We start from the raw sequence: 27,305 nt of genomic DNA on the forward strand, positions 1-27,305 counted from the left end.
GAGATTTCTGAAATGATTGAGGTAATTTTTTTATCTCTTAGGAAAAGGAGTCAGAGTTGAAGATGTTGGACAAATTCATCTCTGAGGAACTAGGAGAGGTCAAAGACGTAAAAGAGATTGTCTCTAAACAGCAAAGTTTAGAGACCCAAGATGTTTCAGAGGACATCATTCAACCCAGTGAATATGGAGGCTTGAAGGACAGAGATGCTACAGCTACAGCAAAACAGCAGAACAGAGGAATTGGAGTCAGGATCCAAAGGTTCCTTCAAAAATACAGTGAAGGACGATACAAGAGAGTTTCACCAGAGGAGTTACTGCCTGTTAAAGAGGAACTTAGAGAGCAAGAGACGGATGTTACAGAGGTTCAAAAATCTGTGTCAGAGGAGCAGATTCATCAAGTAATGAATAGAAAGGAAAGAGAAGTTAAGCCGGCACCAGAGGCTACCACACAGGTTGATGAGCCGCTGCCCATGGATTCAGGCTCAGAGAAGGAGGAGCAGCAGTCATTCGTCAGCCTGCTGGTTAATGCACTGCTTATACAGGCTGTTACTAAATCAAAGATGAGGTGCAAATACACAAAGTTTCAAGAAATCACCAAGAGGCTGTCTGAGAAACTCTGTGCTGAGGTGGAGGGAGGAGAGGTTAATTTTAAGATTTTCTATTCTGTTCTGTCTCTCTTCGAGGTCGGTCGTGTTTTTCTCTCCTCTCCAGCTTTCACCCCCCCCCCCCTCTCCTGCTTCTGCTGCTATGTCTTGTCTTTCTGAGCACTTTCTTCATATTAACCAAACTCTGGAAAACATGGATCTGGTAAGCTGGTCTCTCAATGCTATTGATACATTTTTTTCGACGGGTAGGCAATGAATGGGGGACCCGTCCGGTCCTGATTGACTCATTTTGTGGGATACACTCTATATTCTTGGATGGAAAATGGTGTGTCTTTCGACTTTGTCATTCCTGAACGTTTGAAACGTTTGCAGGTTTGAATTCAGGATACTTGGCTTTCTACCTTATTAGATTTGGTCGATTTTTGATGTATCAGCAAATACAGCGGATGTCGGTAGCCATTTGGTCAGGCTGCCGGCTGCATATGACGCACTCACTAAGGCGGTGAACGGACAGTTCTGGAAGGTGGAGGAGCAGAGCCGAAAAGCTGGATGGGCTGGAACGCAGACTGGCTTCGGTGGTTGAACTCAAGGGGGAGATGGGATAATAACGCGAAGTGTAACGCGGAAAAGCCCAATAATTTTATATTGGATTTCACCATTTGGAGACAGCAAAAGACTTAAAGCTGATAGGAAAGTCAGTGCAGCTTTTCTCATAACAAATAACATATTTGGATTTTGCCCTCCCTATCTAATCACTCCTGGTTTGTTATGTCGACAGAGCTCAGAACTCTTCCCTGCTCCCTCCTCCCCCGCTGACACCTGCGGATGCTTTCTGAACTGTTAGCCGGCTGATAACATCAAGGACAATGGCCTCTGGAGAGTGTTCACAGAGATATAAACACTTTCACCAAAACAGACACACATAACTGATGCTCATATAAACTGATGAATTTACACGCGACTAGTCTCAAATGTTTACCTTCTGCTATATGTGTCTCGTCTTATTTGTGCTTTTTGTGCAAAAGGTTTTTGATATCTCAAACTGTATCCTGTAATAGGATAAAGTATGAGTTATGTTTTTTTTCCCTCCCACCTTCCTTTTTGTGGCCTCTATGTTTTCACAGAGTCAATGGCAGCGCCCTGTGGGCACCGCGTAAGGTGGTGCCCTTGGCAGCAAGGCCTCAGTAGATGTCCCCCCCTGAAATGTTTGTGATGTTTGTTTGCTATGTTATGCCGATTGTACTGAAACAGTAATTTTCCTCTAGGAATATTAAAGTATTTCTGATTCTGATTAAGAAGATCCAAAGTAGCCTGAATAAACTCAGCGCTGACATCTTGAGAGCCTCCTGTAAAAAGACTGGCTGCTCACATACAAACCTTCTTTTAACACTGGGCCATAAAGACTCAAACGTAAAGGAGGCTGTACTTTCTGTTTGCAAAGAGAAAATCCTGAAGGCAGCCAAGGAACCCATCCTGAAAAGGTTCTTCTCCTCTGTCGGCAAAGCCCTCTGCATGCCCTTTAAAAAGGCCTGAGGGCAACCTGGAGTCATCCGGTTAGAACACTACCTGCTAAAATCTACACGGCAGGTTTCCAACCAGAAGTCTGGAAATAATCAACACAACTACATTCACTGACCAAACATTTCAACCAAATCTTCACCAAGTCGGCACACAGACATGGTCTGAATGGGACATTATTTAATCCACAGGCAGACAGATGGATGATGGTGTCAGAAATGTTGACTTTCAGGAGGCCGCTACGTCAGAAAGGGCCACCAGAGAGCATGAGTGGTGGCATGGTGAGTGAAGCAGTGGTGTCACAGGCAGCTACCGGAGCGTCTGGCAGTCAGTCAGAGCAGCAGGTGAAGGTCAGTGAACACAGAGTCTGTCTCGCAGAGAGAATCACCAGCACTTGATGGAGTTGGATGGGGTTTGTTTTGTGGGTTTGTGTGAGGATGGCTTGTAGAGATCCACTAGCCTAGCTGATGGAGCATACCGTTTCCCTCCTTGGCTGTGATCCAGACTGCAGAAGCCAAACAAAGCCCGGCACAGCTGCAAGCTGCTGGGAGCAAAGAGAGGACACAGCCACAAAGAAGCATCACCTCTGTGCCCATTCGGACAAAGGAGCCAGAGCCACACAGAAAAAGGTCAAAGCAGCAATGGCCTGGCTCTCCGGGTGAGGCAGGTGGGCAGGAGCATCAGGGTGGGTATCCCCTCTGACCATCAATGCTGTCTTACAAACCTTTTTTCATTATTATTTAAAACATTGACATTATGACCAAAGTCTGAGAGACAACCTTCACCCCAGTTCCTACCTCCTACATGCCCCAGCATGCCAATCAACAAGCTGAGCTTTTCGGAGTTAGCTGTAGTTCTGTTTTCTGCCCTCTGGTTCTAGTATTTGGATATGCAGGAAGGGTGACCTTGTGACAGTCAGCTGCAAGGCTGGTCTGAGGCTTCTTCACTTTTCTTTGTTTTGGTCTAGATTCCCTGATCTGTTGGTTTGTTATGTGATTATCATTTTTCTTTAAAACTAACTTCAACCTCTTCTAAAGGTCAGAACTTTATATGTTATCTGTCCTTTGATCATCTTTAATGTATGGAGTGAAACAGGTTGTTAAAACCTTTCTGCCTCAGGACATTGAAAACATCATGCTTATGATACATAGAAAAGCTGATTACCTCTGTGGCAGACTGGTAAAATCTCCAGGGTGTAACCTAGCCCCTGACCAAATGACTGCTGGATATTACCCACAGCTCATAAAATCCTCTTAGTTTCAAGGATTCTTTAAAGTAGTACAACAAGTCAGTACCACTATCATACAGACTTGACAGATTCTATGCCGGATACACTTCATGACACAAAAGGGCTTTAAACACCAACACTTCTCAAGAATCCCCAAATTGTTCCTCTGGCCACCCCCCTAGTACAAGTGCTCCTCTACAATGCAAACTTAACTGTCAGTGCCCCCTTCAAGATTCACCAATCCACAACCAGGATCAGAAGGACAATAGAAGGCAATCACTCCCTCCACCAATCTCCTGCCTAGCTCAACCTGTGTGGAACTACTCACCTCATCTACACCAGTAAGAAATTGTCTCCTCTCCTTTTACAACACATTCTCAATCCAATCCAGTTTCAGTTTTTAATCCACTTACTTCTCCTTTTAAAGAGGTCCACTGTTTCTCGTTCCCTGCATCCGTTTGAAGACCTTACCATCAGAATCTTAACGCTGCTCCTCTGGTGGCTCTCCTGGCACAAGAACTCCTCTGTAACTCATCACTCACCGACCTGCCTGTCCACCCTTCAATGTTTCACTGATCAGCAACTCCAACCTGGAAAAAATGAACAAGGAGGCAGGAGGCTGCGGTCCATTCATTTATAGCAGCTAAAAAACTCAGTCTAGAGGCAAAGGACTGCAGCATATTCAGTATCGTTATTAGATGGAAGTAAATGAAATTTACTTTGCTGTTGTATCAAACTTCAACTATTTCTGGGCGGGGCTAAGTCCCCATATTTCAGGATCCTAACAACCCTCTGGTGCAGCATTGATCACTACTGAAACACACACGTGTCTCTGAGACTACTTTCTTTTTCTAGGTTTTTGTTTTCCTTTATACTAGAGCAACATTTGCTGTTTGTCTGATCTTAAATTTTAGCAGCTTTTAAACAGAACTAAAAACAGCTGAACCCAAGGCTTCACAGAGAAAATAAACTCAAAGGAATGCAAATGACATTTATTTTCATTAGAAACAGAATCTATTCATCTACTCAGAATCCTTGTAGTGAAACATGAATGGTTCCTGCCAACAAACAGTAACAGCATCTCAAACATGACCAGCTTCAACAATCAGGGTTCAGTTCAGCGCCATCTGGTGGTGGTTTGTTGAATCGCAGGGGCAGCCTGGGGACCCATCAGTTCTGCTTTATTTCTAACATCTGTTTTCAGATGACTTTTAGCTCTCGCTTGGAATTAAATCACTGGTGTCATCCATCAGTATTCTGCAGAAATGCAACATCTGGTCCTGATTTTCTCCAGGTTGTCCTTTATGGAACTGATGGGGGAAAGATGGCGTCCTTTTAGGGTGCTGCTCTTCAGTCAATGTTCACATTGTTCCCTGTAGAATCCAGCAGGACATCAACAAAACCATTGGTCTGAGTCCAGGAGTCTCTGGCACCGTCCATAGTTCTGACAAGGATTATGTGTGCAGACAGGCGGCTTCCTGGAGACATGGATGGAAATCCTTCCACCACTAGTTGACAAGAAGCACCAACTCCATGAAGCAGTTCTGACACAAGTTGCCTTGTGTGCTGTGGTGAAACCAATCAGTTTCCAGCAGAACTGGTTGAGCACCACCGTTCCACAAAAAGCTGCAGAAGAACAAGTTGAGTTTGCCAATTATTTTAATGCCACATTTAAACGTCTTTGTGAGGTTTTCATGCAGAGATGGGCTGTCCACTGTCAGCTAGCGCTACAGATTGTGCTCTCTGGACTCAGCTCCTGAGTTTTATAGTAGCTGGTGAATATCTCAGCAGTCATTGGTTCCATCTAAATAGCCTTAAAGCTATAGTTGGTAATGATGGAGAGCTAGCATGATGTGAAAGTGGCGTCTCCTCTGAGATCCACCTCCTCCTCCCCTTCTGTCAGCGCTCCATTCAAAACCCCCAGCAGAAGCCAGCAGGGAAGAGGAGAGCTGACTCAACCATTTCAGCACATTTTGGAGCTCAACCAAAGAACCTCATGTCTGAATCAGCTGGAAGGAAACTTCTCCTTGTCCTCTTCTCTCTTCTTCTTCTGCTAACACGCTATTCAGTTCAGTTTTATTTATATAACGCCAATTAACAACACACGTCCAACAAACAAGTGGGAGAGCCTAGACCCACCCAGGCCCACCCATCAAGGACAAATACACTCATTTCTAAAACATTTTACTTCATTTAGTTCCTTTTTGCAGTGAAGATTGATGCATTGGTACAGGATGGTCTTTTTCTGGCCTCATTTAGACATTAAACAATATTTTATTCAGTTAAACTTTTTTTATTGAGCATTTTTCAAACAATAAAACTGCTTATACAGAAATGGAAATTAGACTTTGCAGGGTTGGGACGGTCATGCAGTCACGCCGCTGCAGTACTGTGGAAGGTATGTTTATTTAAATAAAAGGTAACTTGATAACTGCTACAATTATGATGTCATCTTGGTAATATTGCTCTCAATAAGCAGCAGTGTAACTTCAAGTGCCTCTGTTGTGCTTTGCTATCATGCTCTGCTTAGCAGCCAAGGTTAGGGCAGTTAGAAGGCCAAGTTTTTTCAGCTCACTGCTGTGAAAATGTAGCCTCGTGAGACCATCCTGATCTCGCGAGCTTTCAATTCAATTCAATTCAATTCAATTTTATTTATATAGCGCCAAATCATGAAACATGTCATCTCAAGGCACTTTACAAAGTCAAGTTCAATCATATTGTACAGATTGGGTCAGATTATACAGATTGGTCAAAAATGTCCTATATAAGGAAACCAGTTGGTTGCATCAAAGTCCCGACAAGCAGCATTCACTCCTGGGGAACCGTAGAGCCACAGGAAGAGTCATCTGCATTGTACATGGCTTTGCTGCAATCCCTCATACTGAGCAAGCATGAAGCTACAGTGGGAGGAAAAACCACCCATTAACGGGAAGGAAAAATCTCCGGCAGAACCGGGCTCAGTATGAACGGTCATCTGCCTCGACCGACTGGGGTTACAGAAGACAGAACAGAGACACAACAAGAGAAACAAAAAAGCACAGAAGCACATATTGATCTAGTAATCTGTTCTACATTAGATGGTAGTAGTGGGTGAGCCGTCTTCTCTGAATGATGTCACAGTTAACAGAACGCCAGACCAGGTGTACCTACTATGAAGAGAAAAGAGAGAGAACAGAAAGTTAAAGCAGAAATGACAACACATAATGCATAATTGAAGAACAGTAGAACTCAATAGAGTGAGAAAATTAGATCCTGATATACTCCAGTAGCCTAAGCCTATAGCAGTAAAACTATAAAGATAGCTGAAAGTAACATGAGCCACTAGTTATAATTTTTGTCAAAAAGAAAAGTTTTAAGCCTAGTCTTAAAAGTAGACAGGGTGTCTGCCTCACGGACCAAAACTGGGAGTTGGTTCCACAGGAGAGGAGCCTGATAGCTAAAGGATCTGCCTCCCATTCTACTTTTAGAGACTCTAGGAACCACCAGCAGACCTGCAGTCTGAGAGCGAAGTGCTCTGTTAGGAACATACGGGGTAATCAGAGCTCTGATATATGATGGAGCTTGATTATTAAGGGCTTTATACGTTAGAAGAAGAATTTTAAATTCTATTCTTGATTTAACAGGAAGCCAATGAAGGGAAGCTAAAATTGGAGAAATATGATCCCTCTTGTTGATTTTCATCAGAACTCTTGCTGCAACATTTTGGATCAGCTGAAGTATTTGAACTGCATTTTGTGGACTTCCTGATAGTAAAGAATTACAATAGTCCAGCCTTGAAGTAACAAATGCATGGACCAGGTTTTCAGCATCACTCCTGGACAGAATGTTTCTAATTTTGGCGATATTCCGGAGGTGAAAAAAGGAAACTCTGGAAACCTGTTTAATATGGGATTTAAATGACATGTCTTGGTCAAAAATAACACCAAGATTTTTTACTTTATTACCAGAGGCCAGGTTAATGCCACCCAGATTAAGTGATTGGTTAAGAAGTTTATTTTTTGAGGACTCTGGCCCAAAGATTAAAACTTCGGTCTTGTCAGAATTTAGATGCAGGAAATTTAAAGTCATCCAGCTTTTGATGTCATCAAGACATGACTGCAGTCGAAGTAATTGATTGGATTCATCAGGATTTATGGATAAATATAGCTGAGTATCATCAGCATAACAGTGGAAATTAATCCCATGCTGTCTGATAATTTTGCCTATCGGAAGCATATATATAGTAAAGAGAATTGGTCCAAGGACTGAACCCTGTGGTACTCCACAGGTGACCCTAGAGTTTGAGGAAGATTTATTATTAACATGAACAAATTGGAATCTGTCTGACAGATAAGATTTAAACCAGCCTAATGCTTTCCCCTTAATCCCTACAGTATGTTCAAGTCTTTGTAGGAGAATATTGTGATCAACTGTATCAAACGCAGCACTGAGATCTAACAGGACAAGTATAGACACAAGTCCATTATCTGAGGCCATGAGAATATCATTAGTGACCTTCACCAGAGCTGTTTCAGTGCTATGATGAGCTCTGAAGCCTGACTGAAACTCCTCAAGTAGGTCATTACTTTGTAAATGTTCACAAAGTTGATTAGCAACTACTTTCTCAAGAATTTTAGATAAGAAAAGAAGATTAGATATAGGTCTGTAATTTACTAACTCATCTTGATCAAGAGAAGGTTTCTTAAGTAAAGGTTTAATAACAGCTACTTTCAAAACCTGTGGTACATATCCATTTACTAAGGATAGATTAATCATGTCTAAAATAGTGCCACTGATCAAAGGGAATATGTCCTTAAACAACTTGGTTGGGATTGGGTCTAACATACAGGTAGAAGGTTTAGATGAAGCTAAAATTTTAGATAGCTCAGAAAGCTCTACTGCTTCTAAACAGTTCAAACACTGCACAGATTCTAAAGATTCCTCCAATGCTGCCTCACTTACTGAGGACGAGGTAATCATGTTTGGGAGGATGCCAATTATTTTATTTTTAATGGCATCAATTTTATTTATGAAGAATCCCATAAAATCATTACTACTAAGAGCTAAGGGAATGGATGGATCAACAGAGCTGTGGCTCTGGGTAAGTTTGGCAACTGTACTAAAGAGAAATCTAGGATTATTTTTATTTTCTTCAATTAATGATGAAAAATATGCTGCTCTAACTCTGCGGAGGGTCTTGTTATACAACAATAGTCTGTCCCTCCAGATTAAGTAGGATTCCTCTTGGTGTGTAGAGCGCCATTTTCTCTCCAATTTCCTAACATTGTGCTTCAAGGAACGCAGCTCTGAATTAAACCAAGGAGCCAGCTTCCTGTGAATAATCACTTTCTTTTTCAAGGGAGCTACATTGTCTAATGCAGAACGCAATGAGGAAGTCAGATTGTTAGCAAAGGTATCGATTTGTGAATGGGAAGAAACAGCAATGCTGCCATCTACAGGGCATTTCTGCAATACTGAGGATATTAAAAAGGGGACAGACTCTTTAAGTTTTGATACAGCATTATCCGATAAAAATCTACTATAATGGAACCCTCTTTTGGGGGTGGAGAACTCAGTTAGATTAAACTCAAATGTTATTAAAAAATGATCAGACAGGACAGGGTTGTGAGAGAATACTGTTAATTCTTCACAATCAATGCCATATGTCAGAACAAGGTCTAAAGTATGGAGCCGAGAGTGCGTCGGTTCATGCACATTTTGAGCAAAACCAATTGAATCTAGGATAGTTTTAAAGGCTACACTAAGGTTATCACATTCAGTGTCAACATGGATGTTAAAATCACCCACTATAATAGCCTTAACAGTATTTAAATCAGATAAGAAATCTGACAACTCATCTAAAAACTGAGTGTAAGGGCCTGGTGGACGATACAAAACAACAAACAGAAGAGGTTTTATTGCTTTGCAGTTTGGATGAGGGAAACTGAGGGTTAAATGTTCAAAAGAACAGTAATTATTAGTTGGCCTGGGACTAATTAATAAATCAGACTGAAAGATAGTTGCCACTCCTCCTCCTCTTCCCACAGATCTGGGAATGTGGAAATTTGAATAACTGGAGGGGGTTGACTCATTTATACTAACGTAGTCCTCTTGTAGCCAGGTTTCTGTGAGACAAAACAAATCAATCTGATTATCAGAAATCAATTCATTAACTAACAAAGTCTTTGGAGGGAGAGACCTTATATTTAATAGACCACATTTTATTATTTTATTTTTAGGTTCAAGGTGAACCGTATTGATTTTTATTAGGTTTTTAAGATTTGTTCCTTTTAGATCAGTTTTTGATCTGTTAAGTTTTGGCCGTGGGAAAGACACCGTCTCAATAGGATAATGGATGGGTAACAGTACAGAAGCTGCAGAGAGGTGTGTTAAACTACGGCTCTGCTTCCTGGTCTGGACCCTGGGTTGTCAGCATTTAGGAGAACTAATAAATCCGGCCAGATTCCTAGAAAGAAGAGCTGCACCCTTCAAAGTAGGATGGATGCCGTCTCTCCGGATCAGACCAGGTTTTCCCCAGAAAGTTCTCCAGTTATCAATGTAGCCCACGTCGTTTTCAGGACACCACCTAGACAACCAGCGGTTGAATGATGACATGCGGCTAAACATGTCATCACTGGTCAAATCAGGCAGGGGACCAGAGAAAATTACAGAGTCCGACATAGTTTTAGCAAACTCACAAACCGAAGCAACACCAACTTTGGTGACCTCTGATCGGCGTGACCGGGTGTCATTACCGCCAGCGTGAATAACAATTTTGCGGTATTTACGCTTATCCTTAGCCAGTAGTTTTAGGTAGGATTCTATGTCGCCTGTTCTGGCCCCTGGTAGGCATTTAACTATGGTCCCTGGTTTCTTTAGTGCCACATTTCTTATTATGGAGCTGCCAATAATTAAGGTCGGCTCCTCGGCGAGATTGTCGCTCAGAGGGGAAAATTTATTAGAAACGCAGATGGGTTGGTGGTGATCTGGGGTCTGTAATCTAGAGCTATGCTTCCTACGAACTGTCACCCAGCCAGCCTGGTTACCAGGCTGCTCGGGTGCTACTGCTTTAGGTTCGCTACGTGAAGTTACTCTATGCGGCTCCGCGCTAGCAAAGGAGCGGCTATCAGCTGGTTTTTCAACAGCACGGAGCCGGGTCTCCAATTCTGACACCCTCGCCTCCAAAGCTACAAAAACACTACATTTATTACATGTACCATCATCATTAAAGGAGGCAGAGGAATAACTGAACATCTGACACAGAGAGCAGCAGATAGGAGACTTAGTCAGAGACGGAGAAGCCATTATGAGGCTAAGGCTTGGCTAGCGCTAGGCTAAAGCTAGGCTAGCGCCCTATTATCACGCCAAAGAACAAACCGTGTGAAACACGAGGAGTTCCCAAACGTGATGAGCAGCCACAGACAATGTTTTAAAAGTGCTTATGTTTGGAAACAGATGTTACAGCAAAGAGGTTTAAAGATAAAAAGCGAGAGAGCCTGGAGCAAAGCTCCGTCGTTCACACAGCAACAACAGGAAGTGACACAATACGCCTTACCGCAAACAGGAAGTCCGCGAGCCAATCAGAAATCACTTGAGTGGGTTTCAAGGTTTCACTCGCAGATCAGTCTGGATACTCTCCGTTAAAGAAAATTTGGAGCCGTTCACCAAACGAACGTCCAATCAGCGTTGGCTTTGAGGCGGGTTGAGGTGTGACGCAACGGGAAGCGCGTCAGTTCAGTCTAAACAACATGGCGGTTTCAGCCGATGAAACTAGCGTTAGCGTGGCTATCGAGCAAGTTTTATCGGAATTACAGAGTATTTATTTGCTGAGCTAACGAGCCTTTACCTGCAGCAGCAAGAGTAGCTTGGCTTGTGGTTGTGTTTTCGTCGTCGCTCGTAACAGAGCGATGATGAATCTGATTGGTTTATTTGGCCCGTCTATCACCAACATAAGCCAATCAGCTAACCAGTATTTTCGCCCCTTCCCAAAGTTACTTCAACGGAAGGTTTCCAGATGGATATGCGGAGCAAATCTATCTGGCGGAGTCAGGTAAGTGAAAATGCTCATGTTAGGCCTCTTTCTAAAAGCTGACATCTCACTAAATTCAGACGCTTCATGGATTTAAAAGTTGCTTTTGATGGGAGTCAGAATAGAAAATTAAGCTTTTAGAAGCTTTAGCTGTTAATTTAGACTTATGTTACGGTTACTGTACTGTCCACAGAGGTGGGCAGTAACTAGTTACATTTACTCAGTTACATTTACTTTAGGAACTTTTTGGACAAAATGTACTTTTAGGAGTAGTTTTGTTGTCCGCAAATACTGTTTTTCAGCATTCATATTTCTCTATATGCACACAAACATTTTAACACAAATATATTTTTAAATTTATATAGAAAGAGTTGTAAATAATTCAAATAAATTCTCATGATTCTGAGAAATGTCATTTATTTACATTTTTAACACAAAATTAAACAGTTATATATATATATATATATATATATATATATATATATATATATATATATATATATATATATATATATATATATATAGTTTTATTTTTACATAGAGAGAGTTGAAAATTATTCAAATTATCATGATTCTAAGAAATGTCATTTATTTACATTTTAAAACAAAAATAAAACAATAATTCTTTTTTATAATTATATGTTGAAAGAGTTTTTGAAATAATTCAAACGAATTCTCATGAATCTGAGATATGTTTGATTTTTTTACATTTTCAACAGAAAAATGAAGCAATTTGAATTTTTTTTTTATTCTGGTGCTGATCAGCTGGTTTAGAAAACAATGTTGAGAAATGAACAAACCCAACAGAACCACAACATCAATTCTGAAGGAAAACAAGTGCTGACAATCTCTGACTATTGATTTCTGAGCAGTTTAGACATAAAACAACAACCATCAAGAAAATAATCTGCTGGAGATTTAAAAACCAGAATCAAACTCACTGAACCTTCAGTGGATTCTGTCTATTTGGATTTACAGAACTCAGCAGAACTTCCATTATAAACCCAAACTCCAGCGTGTAGCGGCTGAGTGAAGGTGGTCTGGACTCTGTGGAGGAGAGTCATGGTTTCAGAGACGCTGTAGAAGGACAGAATACCTGCTCTGTGATCCAGGTACACTCCTACTCTGGAGGAACCAGGACCTGAGATGGAGGTCCTAATGCTGTTGTGAACAAATTGATAATCTTCATGGGAACAATCTAATGCCCAAGATTTGTCATTAGCTCCAAATCCACATTTATTCCCTCCTCCTGCTCTGCTGATATTCTTGTATGCGACTGCTACATAAACTCTCTCTCTCCACTCCACCTACCAGTAACAACGTCCAGTCAGACTCTCTCTACTCAGAACCTGAGACCAATAAGTGAATCTGTCTGGATGACTAGAATAAGACTGAGGTTGATCCATAAACGTCACCTTCCTGTTCCCCTCTGATAGTAACAGCTAACTGTTTGCTGTGTTTGGATCCATGGACCGCGGAACGCATTTCAAGTTGGTCGGGCGCATGGAGACGCCAGCGGGGGGGGGGAGCCAAACGTGGCCGGCCGAGCGGGGGGGGGGGGGGGGGGGGGGGGACGAGGGAGACAGACAGACGCGGACGAGCGGACAATCGCGGCCGAGCGGGGGGGGGGGGGGGGGGGGGGGGGGGGGTTGAAGACACACAAACGCGGACGAGCGGACAAACGCGGCAGAGCGGGGGGGGGAGAGACAAACGCGGCCGAGCGGGGGGGGGGGGGGGGGGGCGGGGGGTTGGTTGCGGCGGGGGATAGACACGCTTTTCGCGGGGGGGGGGGGGGGGAGGCTTGATCATCAAAAGTAGGTAGGGCCGCGGCCCTACCGGCCCTACCGGTTCCGCGGTCCTTGTTTGGATCCAATGTGATTTCACATGAATATCTCAAGAATCCAGCTCTGCTCTTTGGTTCTGGTTCTGACAGTAAAACATCCACCTCAGTGAGTCTCAGTGAGATGTTTGTCCATGCGTCTCTCAGGATGTCCTGTAGTTGATCTCTGAGCTCTGACACAGCTGCTGTCACATCCTCAAAGTAGCTCAGAGGACGGATCTTGATGCTGGATGAGTGTGTAGACTCACTGAGTGCTGACAGTGAGGGGTAGTTGTGGAGAAACTGGTTGTGATCCTCTGTGTCTGAGAGCTGCTTCAGCTCAGTGATCTCCTGCTCCAGCTTCTCCTGAAGCTCTTTGACTCGACTCCCTTCAGTTTCCTGCTGGGATCTGATCTGCTGCTTCACATCAGAGCTTCTTTTCTGGATGAGACGGATCAGCTGAGTGAAGATCTTCTCACTGTCCTCCACTGTTTTATCAGCAGAGTGCTTGATGGCCTCCAGCTCCTGTTGAAGCAGCTTCACATCTTTCTCTCTGTCCTGGATTCTCTGCTGGATGTTTTCTCGTCTCACCTCCAGCTCTCTCTGCCTCTCAGTCCTTTCTGCTGCAGCTGACACTGTGTCGTGGCCTTTATGTTCATCCACAGAGCAGAGATAACAGATACACTTCTGATCAGTACGACAGAACATCTTCATCACCTCATCATGACGAGAGCAGATGTTCTCCTGGAGGTTCTTGGAGGGCTCCACCAGCTTGTGTTTCTTTAGTGGAGCCACATCATAATGAGGCTGAAGGTGTTTCTCACAGAAAGAGGCCAGACAGACTAAACAGGACTTGATGGCTTTCAGTTTTCTTCCAGAGCAGGAATCACAGGCCACATCTTCAGGTCCAGCATAGCAGAGATCAGCAGGAGCAGCTTGGAGTCCAGTCTTCTTCAGCTGCTCCACTAAAGCTGCTAACATGGTGTTTTTACTCAGCTCAGGCCTCGGTAGAAAAGTTTTCCTGCACTGAGGGCAGCTGTGGATTCCTTTGTGATCCTCTTCATCCCAGAAGTTTTTAATACACTTCATACAGTAGCTGTGTCCACAGGGAATAGTCACCGGATCCTTCAGTAGATCCAGACAGATCGAACAGGAGAAGGTTTCTCGGTCCAGCTGGTTCTGCTCCATTTCTCCTCTCGGTCGCAGTGACTGTGTGAGTTTCATTTCCTGAAAACAGCAACAGCTCTGAGCTCTGATCTATGAATCACGTGTCAGAGCAGAGAGGCTGCAGCCAATCAGCTTTCACCTCCAGCAGCTGTTGCTCCACCAGCTTCAAGGTGTGTCTGAGAGCAGGAAGAACAGGGAGGGTTATCAGGTTTTACAGCCTGCAGGATAAGGAGCAGGGCCTCATTTATACAACATCGTAGGGAATCTATACTAAAAGTGTACGTACACCAAGAAATAAACTATTTTTTGTCACTTACTTTTCTTTATTTTTGTCAGCATTTTATTTTGAAGGGTTCGTCTTCCGGCACAAACATCCGGTCATGAGAGGTTTTGGTTGAACTTTCCAGTAACTCTCAGCTGAAATATTGTGGGAAGTTTCTGCTTTCCTGGCAAGCTCTGCAGGAAATCTTTCTTTCTTTGCTCCCATCAAAACTAATCAGTTTTAATCCGTTTAAAGCTCAACAGACGCTGATTTTGATGCTGCAACGGCGACATCTGGTGGACGGTTTGCGTAATTATGCCTAAAAAGAATTCAGCCGTTTAGAAAAAAAATCTGTTTATTTAAGCAACAAAAACACAAAATATGTTACAGAATGAAATAAATATATTTCATAACACAAAACAGATGTTTGCTGGTTTTCTGCTCAGTCTTCAGGACAGAACAACACTCCCGTCCCGTCTGGAAGAACAGAACCTGCTGAGGGCTCTGGGGCCCGTCCCGTCGGCGGTTCTAAGCCAAGGGCCCGGCGGCGGGCTCGGGGATGTTGGTGGCGTGCATGTCCCGCGTCATGTTGGACTTCTCTTTGAGTTTGGCCTGCAGCAGCGTGTGCTGGACCACGCCTATCCTCACGTCCATCTGGACCATCTCCTGCTTCAGCTTGGTGAGGCTCTGTTTGATTTTCACCAGCGGGGCTGGAGAGGAGAGATGGGAACACAGACAGAGGAGGGATGTCAGACACGCTGGGGGCAAAAACAAGGACTCCTCTAGAAGTCTGCTTCACCTCCATCACACATGCTGCTGCCCTTGTCCTCCGTCAATAATGGTACCAGGAGTGGTTAAAGGAGCAATAAGTCAAATATCATCATTTTAGATAGAACTAACTAAAAAATAGTTTTGTGAAGAACTAAAGGTATTTTTTAGATGGACTATGGTTAAATGTCACACATTATTAGATTAGATTAGATAGAACTCTATTGATCTCACAATGGAGAAATTAACTTGTGACATCAGCTCTTATACGCAACAGAAGCTGCAAAAAGGAGAAAAATCTGAATGAAGTATATACAGTACATCCAGATATATACAGTGGATGGAAAAAAATGAAGAGGAAGAGATTTAAGGTGACATATACTATATATGTTACATTATGCATGTACATACATGGTCACTTTTTTTCTAAGGCATCTTTTGTCCGCGCCCCGGCCTGCTTGTTTTTAGCAAATCCAACAAATCCAGTGAAAAGTGCTTCTTAATGTCGATCCTTGGTTTTATTCCCCTGCTGTCGGTCATTATGATGCCCTCTGACATCAGGTGACCTGGATCTTAGATCATGAAACAAATAGGCTGTTTTATTTTGGTAATTTTTTTTTCTGAGGGAAATTCTTTATTTCTTTTTATTATGTTGTTTTTATCCTAAATGTCCAGTTGTTGAAAAGGAGATGAATGAAATAAATTGACTAATAACGTATTTCTGTGTCAAATCCCATCTAGAGAGATCTCATTGTTGCGTTTTTTTATATGCTGGACAAACTGGATAAAATGTCCTTTGATGCATATTTAACACATGCAGCTATTTTCACTCTTTTATTATTTGTATCTTGTTGAAGGCTAAGATGCACCTGAATGACAAGCAAAGCAAAGAGAAGCATTTGCCATAACGAAATCAAATTCAACTCCAGGTTAACAAATAATTTGCATCGCCTCTTTAAAATGCTAATTCTGATCCAAATTGTCCTCTATCATTCCTTCCAGTAACATTTTCTGGCCTAAATGATTTTTCCATGTCTGGCTTCTAAACTGAACGAGTCTTCTGGACGTTTCTTAAACAGATCCCCAGGGTCCGTCTCCCAGGGATCTCTGTTTCTGGTCCTCATGGACCGATGTCCAGCAACGCTTACATCTGTCTCTTCCTCATCACACATGAAACAAATAATCGGGCCCCTAGCAGGACTCTGCAGTATGTGCCTGCATGCTGAGGAGGTAATTCAGCCACTTGGTTCAGGTGTAGGTAGCACTGTTGCCTTGCAGCTCGGAAATAAGTGAATAAATACAAATAATAACAGCAATGAATGAAAACCATCAACATCAAAGATTAAAAGCACAAAATCACACAGTTTGCACATAACTCTATACAAAAGCTACATTTACACTTTGCAGATGCTTTATACAAAAAGTTAATAAAATAACTATAAACCAAAGCTATAAAACTACCTTTATCCAACTAGATTTAAAACTGTAGATAAAAAGGAGTCATTTTACAGATGTCTAGTGGTGCTTTTTACCACAGCCACTAGAGATGGAAACTATGCCTCAACTCAAGCTCAGCTCTCCTGCTACAGCTGTACTTTCCTAGATCTGCAAAGCAAAGTTTCTATGGTTCTGTTAATACCATTTATAGCAACATTCAACAATTTCCCCCTGGGATTATTAAAGTATTTCTGATTCTGAAATGAGAATCGCTTTATGTTTCAATCTACTTTAGCTTTTCCATTTTAAGACTTAATGATAGTAACTGATTTTAATATGATTATATTAAAGGGTTTCTTTCTGTTTTATGGTGCCCACAGGGGGCCAAAGGGCCCTTGTTGTTTATTGCTGAATGGACCAATCAGGTCTAAAGGATGGACGGACGGATTTAGGTGTGTTAGACCAGAGAGACATCTTTAAGGTGCAGTCCTCAAGAGCTGGAGGTAGAGGCCCCTTTTAGAGCCATGAATCCCATCTCCAGCAGAAAGTGGTTCATGCAAATGGAGTCTTTGCAAAAAGAAAAAACAAACAAAAATAACTACATGTTTGGAAACGTAACCATCAAAGCTTCAAAAACATAATGTTGATGCTGAGCAGGCAGAAAGATCCAGACAACTGTTGTCATATTTTTCTCTCAGAATCAGTCATCAAGATACAGAAATGGTGGAAATCATGATTTGACTGTAAAGAGTTTAATAAATAAATAGGAAATAAACTCGCAGATGAGCTAAAAGTGAAGGTTTGAGTTACAGCTAAAAAACTGTTTGGAGGAGAAAAGAGGAAACAGCATTTATATAATTGAAAAAGGTGTCATTGTAAAATATTATAAGAAATATAATAGAAGAAACAACAAATAAATCAGGATTGGCAAGTTTAATGTTTGTTATATGGAACAGGAGCAACAGTTTGACCTGCAGTAGATATGAAAGAGAAAGGAGGAGGAGAGTGGACTTTGATGGAGGTTTCAGGAACAGACTGGGAGGCAGATGGTCCAATAAACACCAAGAAAGCATTTTACTTGTTATTTTAAGCGAAACGGATGAAATAAATAAAGTAAAAAAAATAATCAAGTGCTGTTGCGCCACTAGTGTACAGCAGGTGGCGGTATGCAGCTTCACGTTCTTGCAATCCGTCAGTAAAAACGAGAAGAAGAAGAAGAATAATAATAAGAAGAAGAAGACCGTGTAGCTTCGCCACCGCGTCACACTAAACGCAGTTTATCACCAGGATCGTATCTACACCATTTAGACTTTAAACGCAAATCTTTAATATATAAACACATCTAAACTTGGACTTAAATACCATGCTAGCAGCTAGCATTAGCCACATCTGCGGTTAGCTTTCGGTTGCCGTGGCAACGGGCAGCGCGAGCACCGAGGAGGCCGCGGAGCGACTCCCTGGGCGCCATTTAGCTGTTTTTATTGTCAGCGTTAGTATTTAGGTGATTAACGGATGGCCGAGGAGGGGAGACGCGGAGAGGAGGAGGACCGGGGGCCCGGGGCGGCTCACCGGGGCTTTGTGCTGATGGAGGAGCTTGTGGAGAAGCTGAAGCTGCTGAACTACGAGGAGGAAGTTCTGGTGAAACACAACATGAAGAGCCTGAGCAGGTGAGCCCCGGCGGGCCCCGAGAGGCCCTGCAAGGCCCTGGAGCTCCATGGAGAGCCGCTTTCTTTCTCCTCCGGGGGGGAAATGTGCAGCTTGGGGTGTAGAAGGGGGACAACATGGCGCCCTCGGTGTGTTCAAAGTGTGGAGCAAATCTTTCAGGTTTTCCCAGCAGGAGGTCTGGAGACACGGAGGCGTGAAGCAGGTTCCTCCTCAGGTCTGTCATTAAGATGGTTAGAAAGCTTTGGAGCCTGAGCCGATCCGCTAGGATCCAGTACCAGAACCGCCCAGATCCACTCCTCTCCTCAGACTCCTTGCAGCTTTGCAGCAGTCAGCAAAGCAGCAATCTGACTGAAGCTTGTTTCCTTTGCTGTAGAAGAAGTTGAACTGTTTGAGAAATGCTCAATAAATCAAGTTTGACTGACTGAGATCTAGTTTAAGGTGTGAATGAGGCCAGAAAAAGACCTTCCATTTATTCTGCTGCCCTCTGCTCATCTCACATTCTGACCTTAAACACGTGGAAAATGATCTGGATTCACTTTGATGGTGAATCTTTCTGCTTCTAATTTAAAATAATCTGTGTAGAACCCTGACAACGTGCCTCCTTTACACAGTGACCATGTAAACCAGGCAGAACTGAGAACCACGTGTTAAAATCTGCCCATAAACTGAAGCACTGCAGGGGAACGAGTTCCACCGACGGAGAACCAGAACACATGAAACATGTGAGGAACACGTTCTGATGCTGGCCTGAACTTTAGAACGTCTGCTAAAGAGAGAGCAGACGGTTGTGGACGCGTTGCCAGCGGCTCCATCCAGGAGCGTCAGAACGGTGCAAACAGGAAGGTTTAATGTGAGCTGAAGGAGACGTTTGTTTCCTCAGACGTTTAACGCTGCCTTTCTGCAGCTTTTGGTGAAGAAGGCCAACTGGATGTGGTTGGTGTGGATCAGGCCAGACATGAAGGGCTCAGAGCGTCAGTGTGGACCGGCTCCTTCTGCTCCTTTCCACACATCTGCTGCACGCCGCTCTCTTTGTTACACTTCTTCACAACAAGGAGAGCAAAGAGACTTTTTAGGTCTGTGTAGAGCCGTCAGAGCAGCTCACACTGACCTCAACTACAGAGTTCCTGCCAATCCTTAAAAAGGCTTAAAAGGCATTGGATTCTTCAGTATAAAACTAAGGCCTTAATTAGTATTAAAATGTCTTAGAGCTGAAAAATAATCGCATTTTCAATATAATCGTGATTTAAAATAACGCAATTTCCAAATTGCAGAGGTCTGCAATTTTTGGTTATGTAACAATTAGGGAATTAGACGCGTCCATTAAGTGTTGGTAAAATGTTTAAAGTGGGTTTGCTTCCACATGGAAGGGAAAACAGTTGCAGCAGTGAGATAATCTAATTTTATTACTTGTTTTAGAGTTTTTATAATCATACAAAGCATTAAGTACAGGTCAATGAGTTTAATACATAGACTTGCTTGTTGGTTGGACTTTGCACTTTATCTTCTACAAAGATTGATGTTTAATTAAATTAAAAGCTGTTCTATTGAATAATATTCTGATCAATAGAAACATTAAAAGTTCATATTTAAAATAGTCCTTGTTTACAAACATCTTTATTTAGAGGCCATTTTTGTTGCTTACGGAGAAAAGTCAAAATTGCAATTTTGATTGAAATATATTGTAGGCAGAACGCAATCATTACTGCTCCGAGTTTAGATGCTGTGGGTCTTTTAGCAACTAATCCACATGGCGAGGAAACAAATTGATTTGTTGTTTGTATATATTTTGAAACACTTGATAAATTAAACTGGAAAAAAAATTGTATTAAATCACAATATTAAGAAAAAAAAATCGCAATTAGATTATTTTACAAAATCGTTCAGCCCTAGTCTTAAATCAGTCATTCATAGGTCTTAAATTCTTTATGTCATAAATAGGATTTTAGTTTTGTAATCCATATCAAGCATTAAAATAACTACAACAGTTATTTATTTATTTTACCTACTGAACGGCTCGCTGTACCCTTTATTGGTTCTGTCCCAATAGAGAAACCAATAAAAACCATGTTGTGGACTTTGGGGAGATGCGCCACTTTTTATCTGGACAACATGGGGAAGTGTAAATTCGTCCAGCCAAGAGTTTTCTGCATGGCTAAAACCAGGACCAGGGAATGTGTATGAGGCAACGGTGTATTTTGTGCAAGGAGTCATTGAAGCTCGGCATGATGGGAATGAAGGCGGTGGAGTCACACATGTGAAGGTGAAACACAAAGCGTCCAAATCAAGTTACCCAGAAATAGCAGGTATGTCTCAGTTGTGTTCCTCCTCGTCTCTGCGATGCCTCCACAGCCGTCTCCGTCATCAACGACAGTGATGTTGGTCATCGCTGTGGCACAGCAACAAACCTCTGGACAATGTTTGGCGGTACCAAAGCAGAGGTGTTGTGGACTTTGAACACGGTGACGGCACAACTTATCACCAAATCCAACACGCTAAGAAGGCGATATAAAGACAAAATGGCAAAGTTGGAGGTGGAGGAGGAACTGAAGAAAGCCTGCAGTACCACGCCATGCTAACACACTGCAAGAAGGGAACTCAAGTAAGGAATATTTTCTTGAAATTTTTGTATTTTACCTTGATTTGAGCACGTAAACAAGATTATTTGCCAATGGAATGAGATTTTTGCACTTAAAATAAGAACAATTCATCTCCATCATCTTATTTCAAGTGCAGGACATCTAAGTATCTTATTTTAGGGGTAAACATACTCATCCCATTGGCAAATAGTCTTATTTAGCTGCTCAAATCGAGGAAAAATACACTAATTTCAATAAAATTTTACTTGCAAAAGGAGCTAGCACTGATTATGTTGTGGTTTTTAAAACTGATTTATTGTTTATTTTACTAGGGAACAAAACAAAGTTCATCAATTCAGTTCAATAGTTGTTAAAAATATATATCTGTCATTTATGTGCTTTTAGCTTTCTTCCTGTATGGAAAGTTTTTCAAAATTAGAAACATTCTACTGACCAGAAAGTAACGCTTTATGTTAAAATAAACATTTGGGTAAAGCAGTTTGTTGGTCTTTTTATTTCAAGTGGCGTTAAAAAGTGTAAAGTAGGAACCCTGAACTAAGTCAGGGATGGTTTCCAGCAGGTCTGCTAGAACGGTTGTGGGTTGAAATCCCAGCCCAGCTGGAAGGAAACGTGTTGAGCAGCTTGATGAAGCCTTCTGCTCTTCCTGCGCAGACATTACTTTGTCTCCAGTCCCTACCTGGCGTCCAACCCCGGCGAGCAGTTCTACATGTTCACCATCATCGCTGCCTGGCTCATCAACGTGGCGGGGCGGCCGTTCACAGAGCCCCAGGAGTACGACGAGCCCAACGCCACCGTGTCCAACATCCTGGCAGAACTCAGGGCCTTGGTGAGTCCATCATGCTGGAGCCGGAACGGCGCTGAGTTGCTGCAGCAGCGGCCATTTAAAGCCATCGCTGTGGTTTCTGTCTCTGCTTCTTAGCTGAAACGCTCCAGCTGGGGGTTTCTCACCTTTTTCAGCAAACGTCTGCTTTTTATCTGCTGCAGTAAATCTGCTGAATAAGTTTGCAGTGACGGTGAATGAGCTGCTGAATGGATGAAAGTGTTGAAAGAGAAGCAGCAGAGATGTAGGGATGGTCTCTCCCGTCTCTGTCAGGGTGTCCAGGTGGACTTTCCTCCCTCCAGACTGAAGTCGGGCTCAGGTGAGCACGTCTGCCTGGTGCTGGACCACCTGGCTGAGGAGGCGCTGAAGAGGAGAGGCTTCACCTTCACCAGGTTCTCCCACATTTCTTCCTCCCTGCGTGTTAGCGGCCGCTAGCAGAGCAGCTTGTTGATGCGGCCCGTTTCCTCCCTCAGACCCAAGTACCCTGCAGAAAAGCCGGAGGAAGACGGCGTGATGGACGACGACGCAGAGCTGACGCTCAGCAGAGTGGAGGAGGAGATGATTGTAGGGGCCTCGCTGGAGAACTTCACGCTTCTGATCAATGGAGGCCAAGCAGCCGCTGATGCAGCTGCTGCTAGAAGGTTCTCAGGGGTTCTGCTGGTTCTGATGCTTGTTGGCTTTTCATGTGACCCCAGGAGGAAGCTGACCATGAGGAGGAGGAGGAGGAGGAGGAGGAGAACATGATGGACCTGGAGGCTCTGAAGCTACCGAGCTCTCACGCGGTGAGATTTGGTCCCGGCTGCTGGCAGAGATCGCAGCTTTGCTTTCAGTCAGGAAGTGAAACAGATTCTGTGTTCTGGCAGCAATCAGAACCGAGCTCCAAGCCGGACCGGATCCTGGAGTCCACTGTGGACGCTGCAGAGTGGAGGCTGGAGGTGGAGAGGGTCCTGCCGCAGCTCAGAGTCACCATCAGGACCGACAACAAGGCCAGAGCTCACCTTCAGCGCCTGAAGCTTAGCGGCTGGCTTCTGTGGCCAGCTTGGTTCTGACCGTGTTCTGCTCCTCCAGGACTGGAGGATCCATCTGGACCAGATGCACCGACACAGAGACGGGATCACGTCATCGCTCAGAGACACCAGGGTGAGTTCACCTGAACACGGTGGCCACCACAGCAGGAGCCAGCCATGGCTCGGTTCTGCTCAGTCCAACCGGGTCACTGCTTCAGCTGCAGAGACTCCGCTTTGCCTCTCTGTTGGTTCTGGTCCGGACCGTCGGTCTGTTGGTCCCTGCTGGTTTTCACTGAGTAACTGGGAGCCAGAAATCTGCCGGGAACAACGAGCCTCCTTAGACTTCAGGGATGAAGCGGCGCTGTTGACCCGCAGCAGAACCTTTTCACAGAACCCGTCTTAAACTGGACCTTTGTCTGCTCTCCGTTCACAGCGTCCCTCTGAGACCAGATCAAGCTCTCTGATGTCAGCAGCTAAAGGAGGAAAGGACCTCATGAGTCCTAAAGCCTTCATCCTTCTGCAGCAAATGCGTCTGAGAAAAGCTGCTTTCCACACTTTAGCCTCCCACAACCTGGAGGCACTTTTCTTCATTATTGCTGCAAAGAACTCGTTTCCTGAATGCTGATTAGAACAAAATGCAAAACTGAAGAAAAGCTTTGGAGAGGAACTTTGATGTTTTCTCACATTTTCTCACATTTTATTCACTTCTAACTCTTGACGCACATTGACCAATAAAATGTTGTTGCTAACGTCTTCGCTGACCAATAAGAATGCGTCTTTGTTGACCAATAGGAATGCGTCTTCGCTGACCAATAGGAATGAGTCTTTGTTGACCAATAGGAATGCGTCTTTGTTGACCAATAGGAATGCGTCTTCGCTGACCAATAGGAATGTGTCTTCGCTGACCAATAGGAATGCATCTTCGCTGACCAATAGGAATGCGTCTTCGCTGACCAATAGGAATGCGTCTTTGTTGACCAATAGGAATGTGTCTTTGTTGACCAATAGGAATGCGTCTTTGTTGACCAATAGGAATGCGTCTTCGCTGACCAATAGGAATGTGTCTTCGCTGACCAATAGGAATGCATCTTCGCTGACCAATAGGAATGCGTCTTCGCTGACCAATAGGAATGCGTCTTTGTTGAACAATAGGAATGCGTCTTCGCTGACCAATAGGAATGCGTCTTTGTTGAACAATAGGAATGCGTCCTCGCTGACCAATAGGAATGCGTCTTCGCTGACAAATAGGAATGCGTCTTCGCTGACCAATAGGAATGCATCTTCGCTGACCAATAGGAATGCGTCTTTGTTGACAAATAGGAAAGCGTCTTTGTTGACAAATAGGAATGCGTCTTCGCTGACCAATAGGAATGCGTCTTTGTTGAACAATAGGAATGCGTCTTCGCTGACCAATAGGAATGCGTCCTCGCTGACCAATAGGAATGCATCTTCGCTGACCAATAGGAATGCGTCTTTGTTGACAAATAGGAATGCGTCTTTGTTGACAAATAGGAATGCGTCTTCGCTGACCAATAGGAATGCATCTTCGCCGACCAATAGGAATGCGTCTTTGTTGACAAATAGGAAAGCGTCTTTGTTGACAAATAGGGATGCGTCTTTGCTGACCAATAGGAATGCGTCTTTGTTGAACAATAGGAATGCGTCTTCGCTGACCAATAGGAATGCGTCCTCGCTGACCAATAGGAATGCGTCTTTGTTGACCAATAGGAATGCGTCTTTGTTGACCAATAGGAATGTGTTTTTGTTGACCAATAGGAATGCGTCTTTGTTGACCAATAGGAATGCGTCTTCACTCTTCAGAGGAAATTTGCCCCAAAGGTGAAGACACTGTGATCTGAAAAACATACTTAGAAAAATTTAATTACAAAGTATACAATTTTAAATAAAATTGAAAAAATAAAAAATAAAATATTTTTATATGTTGATCAAAAGTAAAATATAAAATCTGTAAAAAAAAATTAAATAAAATTTGGGTATGAAATTTGAGTATGAAATAGAAAATAGAAAAAATAAAATATTTTTATCTGTTGATCAAAAGATAAAATCTGTAAAATGAAATAAAATTTGAGTATGAAAAAGTTATATTTTTTATATAAAATCTTAGAAAACATGAAAGTCGCCCTAGAAGTGAAGAAAATGTGATCTGAAAAACATTGTTAGAAAAAATAAAATTAGAAAGTATGAAATTGAAAAGAAAATAAGAAAACAGATTTTTTTTGTTGATCAAAAAGGAAAAATATAAAATCTGTAAAAAAAAAAAGAAATTAAATTTGAAAGAATATGGGGGGGGGGGAGAAGAATATTTGTTATATAAAATCAGAGAAAACATGAAATTTACCCTGAAAACCTTTTTTGATTAAGACATTTTTCAAAGTTTAAAATCTGGGTTTTATTCTTTTTTTCTAATTTCCTTTTCCAAACCGTGTTGTTTGTAACAATAAAGGAATGAAATAGTCTCCACAGCAGAAGCTCTTCAGCTGCAGTCTCAGCAGAGATCTCCTCCACAGACCGCCTGTTTTAACCTCAAACATCTTCTGCTGCTTCCAGGGTTCCTAGCCTCAAACTTGTGTCACGTCTCCCTCCGCAGCAACAAGTCCTGGAAAACCTGAACACCAAGGCGGCTGATTGTGGTCCAGAAATGTTCTGATTGAACCTACTTTCATCTCCACATGTATCATCTGGACATGAAAGCTTGGGCCTTGTAGTCGTTTCTCCAGCTGCTGGAGGACTCAGCGCTTCTCTCTCTCTGGACGTCCTTTGTTCTGTCCACATGTTCATGTCCTCTCTGTGTCCGCAGAGCTACCTGGACAAGCTTCAGGAAGACATGGGGAAGACTCTGGAGAAGGTGGGCAGCAGAGAGAAGTACATCAACAAGCAGCTGGAGCAACTGATCCAGGAGTACCGCAGCGCTCAGGCCAAACTCAGCCAGGTGAACCAAGCTCACGCCTCCAACAGCCAAAACATGTGCAGCTTTAAAAGCTTTCTCCTGGAATAACTGCATCAACGTGTCCTCCATCAGGCCAAGGAGCGCTACAAGCAGGCGAGCGGAGGAGTGACCGGAGAGAAGCAGAGTCCTGGCTGAGGTCAGCCAAACTATCCATCATCATCATCATCATCATCATCATCAATATCTTCTCTGCTGCAGCTCCAGCAACATTGACACCAATTCTTCTATTTGTTTCAGATCAGCGAGGACTGAGGAGAAGGTGAAGCAGGAGATGGAGGAAAGGGCAGCAGCATGTGTGATGGAGGTGAAGCAGAATTCTAGAGGAAGTTCCTTGTTTTTGCCCCCAGCGTGTCTGACATCCCTCCTCTGTCTGTTTCCCATCTCTCCTCTCCAGCCCCGCTGGTGAAAATCAAACAGAGCCTCACCAAGCTGAAGCAGGAGATGGTCCAGATGGACGTGAGGATTAGGCGTGGTCCAGCACACGCTGCTGCAGGCCAAACTCAAAGAGAAGTCCAACATGACGCGGGACATGCACGCCACCAACATCCCCGAGCCCGCCGCCGGGCCCTTGGCTTAGAACCGCCGACGGGACGGGCCCCAGAGCCCTCAGCAGGTTCTGTTCTTCCAGACGGGACGGGAGTGTTGTTCTGTCCTGAAGAGAGCAGAAAACCAGCAAACACTGTTTTGTCTTAGAAAAACTATTTATTTCATTCTGTAATATATTTTGGGTTTTGTTGTTAAATAAACAGATTTTTTTCTAAACGGCTGAATTCTTTTTAGGTGTAATTATGCGCAAAGCGTCACCAGATGTCGCCGTTGCAGCATCTAAATCAGCGTCTGTTGAGCTTTAAACGGATTTAAAACTGATTAGTTTTGATGGGAGCAAAAAAAGAAAGATTTCCTGCAGAGCTCACCAGGAAAGCAGAAACTTCCCACAATATTTCAGCTGAAACTGGAAAGTTCAGACAAAACCTCTCATAACCGGATGTTTGTGCCGGAAGACGAACCTTTCAAAATAAAATGCGTAAGAAAAAAAGTCACAGAAAAGTTTTATTCTGGGAGTACGTACACTTTTAGTATAGATTCCCTACAATGTTGTATAAATGAGGGCCCTGCTCCTTATCCTGCAGGCTGGTAAAACCTGATAACCCTCCCTGTTCTTCCTGCTCTCAGACACACCTTGAAGCTGGTGGAGCAACATCTGCTGGAGGTGAAAGCTGATTGGCTGCAGCCTCTCTGCTCTGACACGTGATTCGTAGATCAGAGCTGTTGCTGTTTTCAGGAATGGAAACTCACACAGTCACTGTGACCGAGAGGAGAAATGGAGCAGAACCAACTGAACCGAGAAACCTCTCATGTTCGATCTGTCTGGATCTACTGAAGGTCCGGTGACTATCCCTGTGGACACAGCTACTGTAGAAGTGTATTAAAAACTT

General features: G+C 43.2%; 2 protein-coding genes, 2 long non-coding RNA genes and 1 pseudogene across 6 annotated transcripts in view; 3 read left to right on the plus strand and 2 right to left on the minus strand.

The window, feature by feature from the left end:
• The first annotated feature begins 2,504 nt into the window (after positions 1-2,504).
• Positions 2,505-4,420, plus strand: LOC118560315. The gene is made up of 2 exons (XR_004929260.1): positions 2,505-3,692; positions 3,779-4,420. It is a non-coding gene; the product is annotated as an uncharacterized LOC118560315 (long non-coding RNA).
• A 7,512-nt stretch (positions 4,421-11,932) lies between these two features.
• The window catches only part of LOC118560309 (tripartite motif-containing protein 16-like), a 24,899-nt gene continuing 9,526 nt past the window's right edge, over positions 11,933-27,305 (minus strand). The window contains exon 2 of the mRNA XM_036131227.1: positions 11,933-12,275. The gene's annotated coding sequence lies outside the window, so the exon portion shown is untranslated. The remainder of the gene's footprint in view (positions 12,276-27,305) is intronic.
• On the minus strand, positions 12,269-14,456 carry LOC118560310 (annotated as a pseudogene).
• On the plus strand, positions 18,206-26,005 carry LOC118560313 (intraflagellar transport protein 57 homolog). 3 transcript variants are annotated; one of them, XM_036131235.1, is made up of 9 exons: positions 18,206-18,479; positions 21,726-21,900; positions 22,168-22,286; positions 22,368-22,458; positions 22,590-22,676; positions 22,758-22,880; positions 22,963-23,034; positions 25,720-25,851; positions 25,942-26,005. In XM_036131235.1, the coding sequence occupies exons 1-9, from the start codon at positions 18,325-18,327 to the stop codon at positions 26,002-26,004; spliced, it is 1,017 nt and encodes a 338-aa protein (XP_035987128.1). In that variant the 5' UTR covers positions 18,206-18,324; the 3' UTR covers position 26,005. The 3 variants fall into 3 exon arrangements, with proteins under 3 accessions (XP_035987128.1, XP_035987129.1, XP_035987130.1); XM_036131236.1 differs by lacking the exons at positions 25,720-25,851; positions 25,942-26,005 and adding an exon at positions 23,335-23,655; XM_036131237.1 differs by lacking the exons at positions 22,168-22,286; positions 22,368-22,458.
• On the plus strand, positions 26,130-26,505 carry LOC118560314. The gene is made up of 2 exons (XR_004929259.1): positions 26,130-26,173; positions 26,264-26,505. It is a non-coding gene; the product is annotated as an uncharacterized LOC118560314 (long non-coding RNA).

This window comes from Fundulus heteroclitus, unplaced genomic scaffold, assembly GCF_011125445.2.
Source record: "Fundulus heteroclitus isolate FHET01 unplaced genomic scaffold, MU-UCD_Fhet_4.1 scaffold_42, whole genome shotgun sequence".
Taxonomy (NCBI): domain Eukaryota; kingdom Metazoa; phylum Chordata; class Actinopteri; order Cyprinodontiformes; family Fundulidae; genus Fundulus; species Fundulus heteroclitus.